This window comes from Petromyzon marinus (genome assembly GCF_048934315.1).
Source record: "Petromyzon marinus isolate PM22_M1 ecotype Great Lakes invasive population chromosome 84 unlocalized genomic scaffold, UKy_Petmar_22M1.pri1.0 chr84_unloc.3, whole genome shotgun sequence".
Taxonomy (NCBI): Eukaryota; Metazoa; Chordata; class Hyperoartia; order Petromyzontiformes; family Petromyzontidae; genus Petromyzon; species Petromyzon marinus.
Window position 1 is genome coordinate 2,206,758 of NW_027422640.1, and position 15,429 is coordinate 2,222,186.

The following is a 15,429-nucleotide window of genomic DNA, read 5'->3' on the forward strand; positions in this document are numbered from 1 at the left end:
GTACAAAGAGGACAATTAGGCCTTTAAAAAACAAACTACAATAGCGCCGGCGTTTGTTTGGCGTGTGCTTCACCATTCCAACAATCCTCAATCTCTCTATGTCTCAATGTCCTTGCGTTTGTTTGGGCGTCACCCAGAACTGCCTGCTGGAAGGCTTCATCGGCCTCGGAGCGGCGCTCATGGCCATCGTCGTCCTCCCGGCGGAGTCGGCGAACCTTCTCAGCAGCATCCTCCTCCTCAATGGTGTCACCCTGGTGCCGAGCGCGCTGCAGTTCGCCGGTAGGTGGACGGGACGCAGGAAGCCGCCCCGGACGTCCAAGCTCCTGAGTCTGGCCTCCCTCTGCTGCTGTCTCGTTGCCTTAGCGCTGTCGGTCGCCAAGGCGGCGTTGGTGGCGCCCGACGATGGCTCCACGGAGGCAAGAAGGTTCGCGCACCTGGCGCTGCTGCTGCTGAGCCTGCTGCTCGTGTCCCTGTCGTGGTGGGAGAACTTCCTGCCCGTCGGTTGGCTCCGGGAATTCCGCGACGCCATCGGCGAATCGCGGAACCTCGCCGAGTTCTACGGCTCGCTCGTGCGCACGCTCATCATTGTGGCGGTCGTGCTGCTGGACGCGGGCGTCGAGGGCGAGTGGAGGAGCTTCAGCGCCATCGGCGGCATCGCGGAACACCGCGAGATCATTGCGCTCGCCCTGGCTCTGCTGGGCGTGCAGGTGGGCGCCTCCATCCTCTGCAAGTGGCTCGCGAACGCCGCCTGCAAGATCCGCCAGCAGGGGAGCTGCTTCGCCGTGCCGCTCTGCCTCGCTACGCCCGCCGCCCTGGCAGTCGTCTTTGCCCTCCACCTCGCGCTCGACGCCTCGGGCGACTCTCGCTACGACTGCGAGTCGGTCCGACGGTGGAACGGCTCCGAGCGGACGACGCCCGCAACCGCCTCACTCTTCTACGACCGCACGGCCGCCGCCGTCTGCTCGTTCGTAGGCGCCGGTGAGGACTCCGCAGTAGACGCCGTGGCCACGTTCGGCGCCGGGGCTCTGTGGTTGGCGGCGCTGCTGCTGGCGGCGGCGCCCGCGTTGCGCCCAGATGACGCGACGCGCATGGAGCGCACACGCGAGCTCTTTGTGCGCCGCACCCCGCAGCCTGCGTGTCTTGTCGCGGGGCTGCTGCTCAACCGGCGGCAACAGCAGCAGGAGGAGGAGGTGGTGCTGGAGGAGAGGAGGTCCGTATGTTGGTGTTGGTGCGGTGTATTGGACTTGCCTGTGTGACTATGAGCGTGTGTGACTATGAGAAATTTGTGACTAGGTATTAGGTGTGTGTGTGTGACTAGGGGTCTCTGTGAGTAGGTGTGTGTGTGTGACTAGGTTGGTTCATGTAGCCCGTATTCCCAGCCACCGCATGTCGAAACGGCTTTTGTTCGGCCGGATCGAGGGGGCTAGGCGGGCGCGGCACGGGCTAGAGAAGAGATGGAGTGATGTGGTACAGGGGGACGTGGAGCTGAGTGGACTTGCCGATGACTGGTACCAGCGGTGTCAAGATCGGCCTCTGTGGAGGAGGCTCGTGAAGGATGCTACTGGGCAGTTGGAGGCAGTCGTCCTCCAACAACAACGGAGGGCGGAGGAGCGACGCTCACAACAACGAGCCGAGCGCCGTGTGGCTAAAGCACAGCAGGTTGGCACAGGTGGTGCATCAGCCAGTCATCTCAGTCAGTCGACCCGTAGCACCTGGGTCTGCCCCGTGACCTCCTGCCAGCGGGCATTCGACACTTCACGTGGCCTCAAGGTGCACATGGCCTGGCACAAGCGTCGTGGTGACGTCACCGCCACTTAGTGGCGAATGGCGGTTGTGTGACTAGGTGTCTCTGTGAGTAGGTGTGTGTGTGTGACTAGGTGTCTTTGTGAGTAGGTGTGTGTGTGTGACTAGGTGTCTCTGTGAGTAGGTGTGTGTGTGTGACTAGGCGTCTCTGTGAGTAGGTGTGTGTGTGTGATTAGGTGTCTCTGTGAGTAGGTGTGTGTGACTAGGTGTCTCTGTGAGTAGGTGTGTGTGTGTGATTAGGTGTCTCTGTGAGTAGGTGTGTGTGACTAGGTGTCTCTGTGAGTAGGTGTGTGTGTGTGACTAGGTGTGTCTGTGAGTAGGTGTGTGTGTGACTAGGTGTCTCTGTGAATAGGTGTGTGTGTGTGACTAGGTGTCTCTGTGAGTAGGTGTGTGTGTGTGACTAGGTGTCTCTGTGAGTAGGTGTGTGTGTGTGACCAGGTGTCTCTGTGAGTAGGAGTGTGTGTGTGACTAGGTGTCTCTGTGAGTAGGTGTGTGTGAATAGGTCATGGCCTCCCCTTGCTCAAATTAGTAACTGGTGTGGTGTGTAAACATCACCACTGGGGAGGCGGCCGGGCGTGGTGTTGGCCACCCACCTGCTTGTGTGCAGTGCCGGCCTTCATAGGTGCTCGCTATCAGCACGTCCCCCAACAGTTTGTTCAGGCTACACAGGGGAACTCTTTTTGTTTGCTGTATTTATGTGACGAGGTGTAAATGTGATTAGGTGTCTGTGTGACAAGGTGTGTGTCTGTGTGACTAGGTGTGTGTCTGTGTGACTGGCCATAAACTCCCTCAAGTCCCGTTTCCCGCTTCATCGGTGCTAGTCGCTAACAGCCCTTGCCCCAACAGTCTCTCAAGGCTCTATGGGCGATCTTTGTTTTTAGTTTGTGTTAGTCTGATCGATGCCTTTGTCTATGTTACGTGTTTTGAGTGTCGGAGGTTAAGTATGAGCATTGTAATCAAAGCAGGATTTTTTTCTTTCTGAATTTATTTCATAATGATGATGATTTGTGACGTTTGCCCTTCTGTTCTACAGACTGAAATATGTCCATCCCACAATATGCCCAATGCATAAAACAGAGAACCCGCGCTCTGCGATTCCCTCTCTCAATCTGAACATGATTTCATGTTCTCGTTGTATCCTCTAGCAACCACAAGCAAGAGAGGGTGAAGATCTACCTGTGCGCAACCATGTGGCACGAGACCAAAGAGGAGATGACGAAGATCATCTCGTCCATCCTGAGGTGGTATATTCCCTATCGCCCAATTCCATCAAGCGGCCGGATCCCAAGGGCCAGTGGGGGTCCCTCGCGAATATGCAGATGAGGTGTGGTCACGGCACCGCGCACTTTCAAATGCCCTTCTGCGGCCGTCTGGAATACTCTTCCTTCCGATATTAGGAAACAACTGGAGCTATGTACTTTTAAAAAATATTGACAACTAATTTCTTCAGAATTTATTTTTGTGTTTAGATTGTTGTCCTTCTCCTGTACATTCGATTATCTTGGTTGGGTACGTATGGTGTGAAATAAGTCCACCACACATACGTACATTCATTTCTGCAAGGCACCACACCAGTCAGGCTACCATGCTACCGCGTCCCTCCCTTCAGCTCAACGAGATTTGAGGGTATTAATCTAAACTGCACGTTTAAAGTGTCCTGAAAAAAATATATCGTGATATATGCAGCAATGCATATGCAGGTGAAAAAATGTTAAACAAAATAGAACCACATTACTGTGGCTCTTATTTGGACAATCTACAGCAATGCCATATTACCATGTCGCATATACGACCATCATATTTCGACCTTGGACATTTAACCGCTTACACGCAGTGCAGTATTTGTGGGTGGTGTATTTTCAATTTACTTTGGATGCTCGTAAATATGACATCTTCACATGGAGTAGCGCGTTACTAACCTCGAGAACATTTGCCCTCCTTCGAACGTCGCAACTAATCAGCTGATCGTGTTTAACGCGGACCGTTCTTTGTATGTGACCATTGAACGATGTTTGTGAATTGTGCAAGCTGTAAACTTCTCTTGAGTTAACACGTCTGGGCTCCCGCAACAAAAATTATTATGATGCATGCTAATATTGAGAGCGTCGACAGGTGAGAGCCTGGGCAGGTGAGAGCCTCAACCAGGTGAGATCCTGGACAGATGAGAGCCTGGATGGGTTAGAGTCTGGTTCTTGGTTGCTGCTGCGTGTGCACCAGTGGGAGATACAGAGAGAGCTCCAGACGGCTGCTGACTGGTACAGCTACAGAGAAACGCACTCATCCAAAAGCCGGTGCCGGCGATGGGTAGAGGTCGTTGTGAGTTGAACTCAGTAGGATGCGGTGGAAGTTTGCTGTGATCAGTGGGATGAGAAAGGTGTAGGAAACGTTTCGGTGGGAGACCTTGGGAGAGCGCTCGATTGCAGAGGAGAGCGATGCTGTACCATGACCTTGACTCGATGGGGAGCGTGTGGCGGGATAACAATAACGACCCTTCCCCCTTGTTGCTGCCAGGCTGGACAGGAGTCAGCCAAAGGATCTCAACGTCGGTTCCCGCGGCGGAGGGAAGAAGAAGAATGAGAAAAAGGAGATGGAGAAGAAGGAGAATAAGAAGGAGAAAGAAGAGGGGAAGGAGGGGCAGGATGGGAAGAAGGAGGAGGAGAAGGAGAAAAATAAAGAAGAGAAGGGGAAGAAAGAGAATGAGGAAAAGAAGCAGAAGGAGGAAAAGGAGGAAAAGAAGAGGGACAAGGAGAATAATCATGAGGAGGAGGGGAAGACGGTGAAGCGGGAACCGTACGACTTCTCGGCTCACATCTACTTCGACGACGCCTTCGAGAGGAAGGGAGATCGCATGGTGCTCAACCAGTTCGTGACCAGCCTCACGGACGTCATCGCTGAAGTGTGCCGGTCAGTGCACCGGATGTTATTCTGTGGTAGTGATGAGCTGGGTGGGTGGGTGGAGGGAGGGAAGGATGGATGGATAGAGGCACGGGCCTTGTAATAACAAAGCACGGGAAGACACGGGGTGGTTAAGCTCATCTCGTGGTGCGAGAGACCACGGGAAGGATGGCAACAGGTTGCGCCGATGCCTTCGTTCAGAAGTGAATAGATCATGGTGAACGATGACGATGATTGGTGATGGTCACGCAGATGAACGTCGTGAGTGCGGATCACAGGGCTACCAATGCCTTCCTTGCGTCACCATCACCGTTGTTGAGTGCAAATCCGAAGGTGCACAAACTGACAATTGGCCGGCAAACAGAGACACTATGGTGGGCGGTGTGATAGATAGACGTTCACGCGCGTGTTGAATTGAGCAGAAACCTCATCTGTTGAACTATTTTTTGCACCATACGTAGCCAACCTTGCTGTAGAGCAGACTAGGCGCTTAACATAATTTACACAAACGGTGCAGCACTGGGGAGATAAAAGCAGGCGGGTGTGGTGCTGGTCACCCACCCCCTTGTGTGCCGGGCCGGCCTTCATGGGTATTACTGGCTAACAGCCCTTGCCCCAACACTCTGTTGAAGACTATACGGGGGGATCTTTGTCTTTTGTTCGTGCGTTGGTAAGAATTTGGGCAACGAGACGACTCAGTCTGGGCGACCGAGGCCCTCGCCGTGGGTGGAGCAATCGAGCAGCGAAGTTCGTGTGAACAGTAACAATGGTTGTAGAGTAGTAGCGATAGAAGTGAGATACGCAGGCGACTGACTGGCAGAGAGCGAGCAAACTACTGGGAAATAATCTTTGAGTGCTGGATCATCAGTCACTCACGACTGCTGCTGCTTTACTCAATTCCGAATCAGAATATGTATTTATACTGCAGGAGGAATTCGATGAGCTAAAAACTCTATTTCACAGATGTCCAGCAGGGGCGGGTCAGACCGTTACCTCAACAAACAACACGATGGGAGTGGAAAGTATAGGACAGGTTAGCAGATCACAAATAAAACGAAACTATTCTTTTTTTTACCAGGTAAGACCCACTGAGGTATAATCTTTTTTTTAGAATCGCACTGGCCGCAAATGATAGCGTAACGAAGTGGCGTATCATGTGGAAATTTATAGCAGCAAAATAATTAAAATTATTTAAAACAAATTCGAGTGCAGCAGTGAGGTGGCAACTGGGACTTCATCCCAGATATGACAGCAGTAGCAGCAATGGAACATAGTAATTGGGGCACGTCTTCTCTTTGGCTTGTGCTGCTGCTGCTGATGTGAAGGTATTTTGAGAAAAACTCGAAGATTCCACAAGAGGCGCCCTCAATGGAGAGGACTCAGACGCCGTACGGAGCGCGACTCTCCTACAAACTCCCGCACGGCAACTCGCTGTGCGTGCACCTCAAAGACAAGGAGATGATCCGCCACCGCAAGCGCTGGTCCCAGGTATTTGTTGCATCCCTGGGCTTCAGATCTTCTGCCCCAAATCTAATTGGGCCACAAACCCTACAACCGCATCCACACTTAGAGCATAGTAGCAACAGCAACAGCTGATGTGCTTATACATGATGATGACGATTATGCACAATTGGGAAAGTAAATATCTCCGGTCAGTGTCCGGCGACGATACGTATGTATGTTGAACTTCTATCGCACTGTACCTCACCAACCATGCTAATTGGTGGTACAGAGAAAGATAAAAATAAATACACACAAAAAGCAGTTCTAAATAAATTAGTATCCAATCTAGAGTTAAAAGTGCACAGCTTCGGTGCATTCCTAACATCGACAGTGGTCACCACCTGGAACAGAGCGACTGAACACACAACGACTCAAGACCCGATTCACAACACGAATGAAGGGAGAGGCATCATCACAGCAGCGATGATTCGCCACTCCGTTACTTCTGACGCAATCATCTGGATCGTCAACCACCTCGATGTAAATTTACAGCTCGCTCTACGAGTCGACATCAGCATCAGCCGTAAGAAGCAGATGGCAATAGCTCACATCTATTGAAGCCATCTGTATGCTACCTCGAGAGTCATGCTTTCATATTGAAATTAAATCACGTGATGATTAATAATTCGTTTCACGTGCGAATCAGTGCACACCATAGAGACGAAGATACCCCGTATAGGCTCAGCAGGCTTTTTGGGGCAAGTGCTGTAAACGAGTTGCACACAGCAGTGTTGTCCGTGACCGAGTGTTCCCCGACTCGATTGATTTGGTGTTCCGTGGTGTTACCCGTTGAGTGCTATGATGATGATGACTGCACCAGGGTTGTTATCGATGTATCACAGCAATCTCACGCCGATACTCATTTGCGTGTTGTTCTATTGCCTTCTATCCACGACTGGGGGGGGGGGGGGGGGGAAGGTTGGTGGCGCTGTTGAGTTACACTTGAGCAGCACGCGCTGTCATGGCCATTGGGTCGAGAATAATAACGGAGCGGCAGCCAAAGAATGGAACTCATTGCAGAGAAGTGACCACTGGGGAGATGGAGCGATGGAATCAGTCGGTAATAGAGGTTCTGGGTGGATAACGACTCAGGATCTCATGAAACATCGCGACGACTTGGGTAGGTCTTAATCCAGTAGTGGATCAATCACAGCTGCTGCTGCTGCTGATGGTGATTGTTGTTATTAAACCCCTTGACGTGTTCTGTACAGGTGATGTACTTGTACTACCTCCTTGGCTGGAAGATCTACCGCAAGATCCACACAGTTAAGAAAGATGAACAAGAGGAATGGGTAGAGGTAAGGATTTTGTAAACTGCAAAGACAACGACGCCTCATATATCCATTAACAGACTGTTGAGGCAAGTGCTGTTAGCGAGCACTTGTTAAGGGTGGGATGGCACACGAGCGGGTCGTGTGTCCAACACCACGCCCATCCGCCTTTTTCTCGCCAGTGCTAATGTTTACTCATTTAAGGCTAAGCCGACATAGGGGAGGCCACTTTCAACTTAGCAGTATAAATGGGTAGGCCCTGCACATTCCGTGGATGGGCAGTTCTACATGCGGTGGGGTAGAGTGTGAGTATTCGCACTCTACCCCACCGCACGCGAACCGCATGCAAGCTGCCCATCCAATTATACTTCTCCCAAGACGTGGGAGCAGTGTGGAAGTGTAGGCCAAATACACCCTGCTAGGGTACCGCCATGGCGAGATGTTAACTACCTCGCTTGGTATGCAGGAGGCACTGCGTTCGATCCCGACCCTGATGCCTGCATATTTTAAGTTTACGTGTCTCTCTCCCCTTGGCCGCATGGATATATCTCTGGGTCCTCCGGTTTTTCCCTCCACATTTAGAATCAACATCACGCATTTCGTGTATTTGGCTGCTATAAATATCCAAGTGATAATCCACTTTGTTGAGCTATTATTTGTGATAGCCAGGTCGCTTCTGAAAAGAGCTAATTGCTCAGTGGGTCTTGCCTAGTGAATTTAAATTGTTTCGTTTGTTAGAGGGTCTCTCTCTCTCTCAGGTCCTTTCCCTCCGGGTCGAGGCCCAGTCATAGCGTGCACTATGCGTGTCTCTGCACGCAGAGTCGGCACATTTAGAAGTTAATCTTTGGTTGTCTTTTATGGCACAATCTGTCACTCAACGCGCCATCATCACGTTGATACTCAAAATAGTGTAGTGGGTTCCACGGAGGCACACACTTGAACTCGGAGGCAACACGTTTATTCTTACACCCTAACAGGGTAACTACATAAACATACAGCAGGTTAACTAGACGACAACGGGTAACTAGACCACAACGGGGTAACTACATAACCGGGTCAGTAAGTAACACACTGCCTGACCCACGATGCCGAGCGTAAAGACCGACGACCGAGGATCGAAGAGGCGTAGCACCGACGCGTTCCATTCCAACAGACAGCCTGGATCGGCTCTGGGGACCTCCCTTTTATGCCCCTGAGCGTGGCCTGGCTCCGTCCTCGGCCACGCACCCTTCTGGATATTACCAGAAGGTTCTGGGCCTAATATCACGTGTCCCTCTCGCCACCTTTTGGCCCCCCTCATTATCCTGTCCTGGTCACGTGCCCTCTCGGGTTCACCTAGACTGTCACGTCCTCAACTGCCCTCTCTCTGATAGTCACCAGAAGCATGCCCCGTAGGGCGCCCTTCCATGCCAAACATACTCTGGTGCCAGGGAGAGGCTCTAACACGCACAGTTCCCCTATTCTGTCAGGCACTGGCGCTAAACGCCGTAGTGACCCAATATAGGTCACTACAATAGCAATATAACTTTCTATACAAAAATAAAAAAAATATATACACTTATTACAGTTGTTTAAAATAGAAGTGTAAAATAGGTTTGCGGCTGAAATTTAGTTGTATTTATGTTTAACTTCTTTAACACCGTACGTAGCCAACCGTGCTAATCGGAGGTGTGGGGGCAGGACAACAAACCAAACACAAAAAGCAGTTCTAGAGAATGTAGTTTTCAATCTAATTGATTATTTAAAAGTGCAAACCTCCAGTTGCTTCCTAATATCGGAAGGAAGAGTGTTCCAGACGACCGTAGAAGAGCATCTGAAAGCGCGAGATGCAGTGCCCATCTTTGTTCGATGGCTCGCCCAAAGCCGCTGTTGCGAGGATGACCGGAGTTAGTTGTTGGTGTACGCAAGCGAAAAGAGCCACGTTGTTGCTGTTGAGTTGTCACTTAATGAAGTGACGATGGAGTCGAGTGTGCGCACCGCTTCAGGGAGGTTGTTTCCAGAGGTTGTAGCGCTGCAGATAGAAACGAACTCTCCACTCGCGTGGTTGTTATTAGGAATCCACTGGAGCTATGCACTTTTAAATAATCTATTTGAACACTCATTTCTGTGAAAAGCAGTTTGTGTTTAGTTTGTATCCTTTCCTGACGAACATGGTTGGCTACGTACGATGCGAAAGAAGTTATACATACATACAATATACATACAGCTAAGGCCGTAGCCATGGAGTCAACATTGGGGGGGACTAAGTCTTCCAGGGGGTCTCCCCCAGAAAAAAAAATCTTAATTTGAATACTCGTTTCCTGCCATTTCCTGCCTAAAATATATAAAAAAATATTCACTAACACATAGGACTTTTTTTTACAATAATGTCTAATAGTGTATTGTATTCCAATGCTCTGTTTTTTCTTATTTACCTTTTCTTGTTTCATTGTATGTAATGGCAGAGATCAGGGATTAATAAAGTACAACCATAACCACAATCATATAAACAGAAATGTATTTTATAGCAATACATTGGGGGGGACATTTTGAGCATATTTGAATATTGGGGGAGACATCCTCCTTGCATACAGCATGCATACGTTGTGTGTTTGGTTGTTAGAGATTGGAGAAGGAGCGTTGGGGTTGAGGAGCTAAGTGAGCGGGTTGCTTTGCTTGCTCTGTACGAGGTCACGGCTGTAATGCCACCGCTGTTGCTGATCTGTCTCCATGCCACTACTCCCCGTTCACCGCCGCAGAGGAAGAAGCGCAACACCTACGTGCTGGCCTTGGACGGAGACACGGACTTCTACCCCTCGGCGCTCTCCATGCTGGTCGACCGACTCACGAGGGACTCCACAGTTGGCGCCGCCTGCGGGAGAATTCACCCGACGGGCGTGGGTGCGCAGACAGTTGTGGTGTGTGTGGTGGTGCAGGGTGTGTGTGTGGTGCAGGATGTGTGTGTGTGGTGCAGGATGTGTGTGTGTGTGGTGCAGGATGTGTGTGTGTGGTGCAAGATGTGTGTGTGTGGTGCAGGATGTGTGTGTGTGGTGCAGGATGTGTGTGTGTGGTGCAGGATGCTTGTGTGGTGCAGGATGTGTGTAGTGCAGGATGCTTGTGTGGTGCAGGATGTGTGTGGTGCAGGATGTGTGTAGTGCAGGATGCTTGTGTGGTGCAGGATGTGTGTGGTGCAGGATGTGTGTGTGTGGTGCAGGATGTGTGTGTGTGGTGCAGGATGCTTGTGTGGTGCAGGATGTGTGTAGTGCAGGATGCTTGTGTGGTGCAGGATGTGTGTGGTGCAGGATGTGTGTAGTGCAGGATGCTTTTGTGGTGCAGGATGTGTGTAGTGTATGATGTGTGCGTGGTGTAGGATGCGCGTGTGTGGTGCAGAGTGGTGGTGCAGTGGTTAGTGCACTGCACTATGAACCTGGCGACCCAAGTTCGATTCTCGCTCAAGGTCAACACCAGTGACGATTATCTGAACCCGTACAGCGGCTCCCCTAGGTCAACTCAGCCTCAAATTATAACCTGGTACGATGTTTAAATGTCACCGCTGGGGAGACAAAGGCGCCCGGGCATGGTGCTGACCACCCATCCCCTCGGTGTGCCGTGCTGGCCTTCATAGGCGCTTCTTGTGAACAGCACTTGTTCCAACAGTCTATTAAGGCTACACAGGGGATCTTTGTCTTTGGTGCGGGATGTCAACAGATATCAGCAGCGCCGAGCCTGGACAGCGCTTGAGAATGGGTGCGTGTGGATGGCAGATGTGTACAGCGTGATTTTACTGGTAGGAAACGTAGTGGACTGGAAGCCCAACCGGGATTAATTCACAGGAGGCAGGGGATTAATTGTGCATGTCTGTGGATGTCTGTCCACGTGGGAGGGGTGCGGCTGGGTGGAGAGGGGATGGTAGGGAGGGGCTGGGTGGGGAGGGTGGGGAGGGGCTGGGTGGGGATGGTGGGGCTGGGTGGGGGGTGGGAGGGGTTGGGTTGGGTGGGGTGGGGCTGGGTGGGGAGGGGCTGGTCACCCCGTGGTGCCCTTATATGGACTGGAAGCCCAACCGGGATTAATTCTCACAGGAGGCAGGGGATTAATTGTGTATGTCTGTGGATGTCTGTCCACGTGGGAGGGGTGAGGCTGGGTGGAGAGGGGAGGGTAGGGTGGGGCTGGGTGGAGAGGGGAGGGTAGGGAGGGGCTGGGTGGGGAGGGGAGGGTGGGGCTGGGTGGTGGGAGGGGTGGGGCTGGGTGGGGAGGGGCTGGTCACCCCGTGGTGTCCTAATAAAACTCAAGGTTTAACCTACTCACGCCGGCTTGTGCCCGCCCTCACAGTCGGGCATATTTGCGAATACACCACGCCGCCGTTGACCCTGGCCATTGACCGAGCAACCCAACGTTCCTACCAGCTCCCTCCACAGGAATGTGTTAATTGTTTACAGGTTATGGAAATGTGAAACCCGCGACAGTGATTAACGTTAGGATCGGATCTGATTTTGTTGATTTCGCATTCTGGGTGGGGAAATCAACGGCCCCCCCACCCCCACTTCCTGGTCGTGCCACACAATTTAACTGTGCGAACCGCATGCCCGCCCCGCACGTTTTATTGCTCGGCTTTTTATTGCTTGGCGTATTAACTTCAGCACCTTGAACGCCTTCGCCTCTGTTAAAGTCCTGCAGTAAAATGGCACTCAACCCAATCAGATTACGCACAACCGTTGCAGGTCGGAATTAAGCATTCAACAATTAATTCCCATCAGGTTATCGTTGAAGTAATTGGAAAACATGCAAATTGCAGTGGCCTAGGGTGTCCCTGATGCAATCCTCACGCAAGATTCACCCTCAGTGCACACGCTGTTTCAGCAGACTAACAGAACGCCAGTTTAACACGTAGGCTTTTGCAAGCAATATTATTCATAATAAAGGGTTTTGTGTTAGTTCGCATACGTATAAATGTTTAGTAACCCTCTACCTCCCTACACATCCAGTCAGGTTTGTCACTTAAACAAAATGCGCCAATTAATGACTACTTCAGCCCACCCGTGTATTGGAGAGTAAATCTACAACATTTACAATTCGAGTACGATTTGCGAAATCGCCCGATGATGCTGAATGCAATTACCAGCAAAACCTCGTACTCAAATTGTAAATGTGTTGTCTCTCTCTGCTTGTGTCTGTCTTTGTGTCTCCGTGTTTGTGTATTGTCTCTTTCTCAAATTTTACACTTAACTTCTAATTTAGCAATCTTCGGAAGAACGTAATCAACCAGGCTATGCGTTAATTGTGTGTTGACCGACTCTCTGTGTTGCATTGCATTGCATTACTTTCCCAAATTTTACTAAGTTTTTTTATTCAGTTTATTTTCTCTGTGTCTCCATGTTCTCTTTAGTATTTCCTGCAGTCACGAAAGCTCCAAAGCTCTCATTGACATGCTAATTTATCTACCCCACCCCCTCTCTCTGCCCCCCTCTCTCTCTATTTAAGTCCTCGACACAGAGGCCATGTTTCTCTGTGTGCCTATGTGTGTGTCTCTCTCTGCTGATGTGTCTGTATATGTGTCTCCGTGTCCGTGTTTTGTCTCTCAAATTTAGCAATCTTTGGAAGAACGTAATCAATCAGGTAGGGTTGATTACGTTGTATTGCATTATATTTCTAAGTTGACCAGGTTTGTTTTTTCTCATTCATTCGTACCTGATGATGATTACTTGTGTTGCAATCGAAACGTCGTATTCTATTATTTAATTTATTTATTTCTACGTGACTTTACCGAAAGATCCAAAAAGTAATTCCTTCAGTCACGAAAGCTCCAAATCAAGCTTACTGGCTGTGTCGGATGGAGGAGAGTTATGACACATTTATACTTACGTGATCTAACCCAAAAACCTTTATTGTGAATCACAGAACGCCGTTGCTACCACAACTACTCGGGATGTTTAAATAAAGTTAAATAAACACACACGTAAGCACGGTGGAAGGATTGTAATTAAATCAACACGCATCCACCACAGCAATACCGAGTGGACATGGAGCAGTATTAGTATATCATGAAGTGGTCTGAGAAAGACCACTACCACCGCTAGTAATGGAAGTTTAACTTTACATAACTCAAATTAAATACCAAAATACTGCAAAGACTTCGGAGTAAATTACGCAAATCCTATAGAATTGTTAAGTGAAAACAAAATCAATATCATTATTATCAGCCGTGGTCCATACACTGCGGGAGGAAGGCCTCCCCCCAAGTCGTCGCCATCTCTCACGACTCGCCGATGTAATAATCCAACACATCGCCAACCTTGGTAATCGTCCAACCTTCCTGACCAGCTGGATCGCAAACAATAAATAAATAGATGGCCATGAAATCTGCCAGGAGAAGGTAGCAGTGGGCATGAGCTGGCACGTGCAATGCTGAGCTGAGTCAGACCACAGGCTGACTAACACCAATTCTAGATTTAAAGCTTTCGTGACTGCAAGGATCCATACTCTTTGGTTCTATTGAGTAAAGTCATGTAGGTAAAAAAAAACACGACGTTTCGACCACGACAGAAGTGGCCTTCATCAGGTGAAGGGACCAACCTGTCCGGAGGACAGCGTTGGAGTGAAAAAAGTCAAGCGCAGGTCGCCTCCTTTAAGCTGTGAGTGGGTAAACAGAAAAGACGCCTTGACAAAGGAATTAGCATAAAATGTAAAGCTGTGCAAGTTCGCAAATATAATCAAAGATACATTAGCACCACCGTGAGAGTTGTAAAGCTGTGCAAGCTCGCAAATAGAATCAAATATACATTAGCACCACCGTGAGAGTTTGGGATGCCACTAATTGAATGAACATAATGTACCATTAAACAAGTCCAGCGCAGGTCGCCTCATTTAAGCTGTGAGTGGGTAAACAGAAAAAACGCTTTGACAAAGGAATTAGTATAAAAATGTAAAGCCGTGCACGCTCGCAAATAGCATCAAAAATACATTAGCACCGCCGTGAGGGTTTGGGATGCCACTAATTGAATGAATATACTGTACCATTAAAAATTCCTTTAACGTTTCGTTCGATTTAGAACATCTTTCCAATGATTGCTTAATTTGAAGCCATCTTCTCGGTTGAAATTGTGTCTGTGTTTGTAGATCTGGATTGCCTCGTGAAGAAATCTCTGATAAAAACCCGTGGGTTTGCAAAGAACCTTGGTATCGGAGAAAATTATATCGTGATCACCCACAGTGTTGTAACAATGATCAGCTACGGCAGAAGAATTCGTTTTGCCGTGTTTCAAATCTGATTTGTGCTCGCGAATTCGGTCAGAGACATGTCGCTTTGTCTCCCCGATATAGCAATCACTGCAGGTACAACTCAATTTGTAAACCCCGGGGTACTGTAAGTCAGGAATGACATGCTTCACGGATGGGATCAGATCACGGTCTCTTTGTTCACCAAGGTCCCAGTACCTGATACCATTGAAACAATTGAAAATTTGGTCAAACATGGACTAGACCCCGACACACCTGCACTGGTTAAGCACTGCCTCAACAATACCTACTTTACTTGGAATGGCTCCTTCTACAAACAAAATGAGGGTACCCCCATGGGATCCCCCTTGTCACCAGTGATAGCCAATATTTTCATGGAGAAATTTGAATCAGACGCCATCCAGACTTCCACCCTCAGACCTTCCCTGTGGAAGAGATATGTGGATGACACTTTCGTCATTTGGCCACATGGCCTCCCAGCTCTGAACATTTTCCTACACCACATCAATTCCAAACATCCCGCCATCAAATTCACCATGGAAGTGGAGAAAGATGGCAAGCTACCCTTCTTAGATGTTCTGTTTGAGAGGAGACCTGATGGCTCATTGAGGCATTCTGTCTACAGGAAACCCACCCACACAGATTCCTACTTGAAACCTGATTCCCACCACCACCACCCAGCCCAAAAGAATTATCTCATCAAAACTTTATACCATAGGGCTCATTGCTTTTCGGACCAACACCA

The 15,429-nt window shown here is 49.7% G+C and overlaps 1 protein-coding gene across 2 annotated transcripts in view; it reads left to right on the top strand.

Moving 5' to 3' along the window:
• The first annotated feature begins 98 nt into the window (after positions 1 to 98).
• LOC142908448 (uncharacterized) overlaps positions 99 to 15,429 on the top strand; it is a 39,176-nt gene continuing 23,845 nt past the window's right edge. For both annotated transcript variants that reach the window (XM_076059159.1, XM_076059160.1), the window contains exons 1-6: positions 99 to 1,210; positions 2,949 to 3,044; positions 4,315 to 4,707; positions 6,024 to 6,186; positions 7,413 to 7,499; positions 10,211 to 10,352. In XM_076059159.1, the coding sequence (XP_075915274.1) occupies positions 99 to 1,210; positions 2,949 to 3,044; positions 4,315 to 4,707; positions 6,024 to 6,186; positions 7,413 to 7,499; positions 10,211 to 10,352 (1,993 nt within the window). The remainder of the gene's footprint in view (positions 1,211 to 2,948; positions 3,045 to 4,314; positions 4,708 to 6,023; positions 6,187 to 7,412; positions 7,500 to 10,210; positions 10,353 to 15,429) is intronic.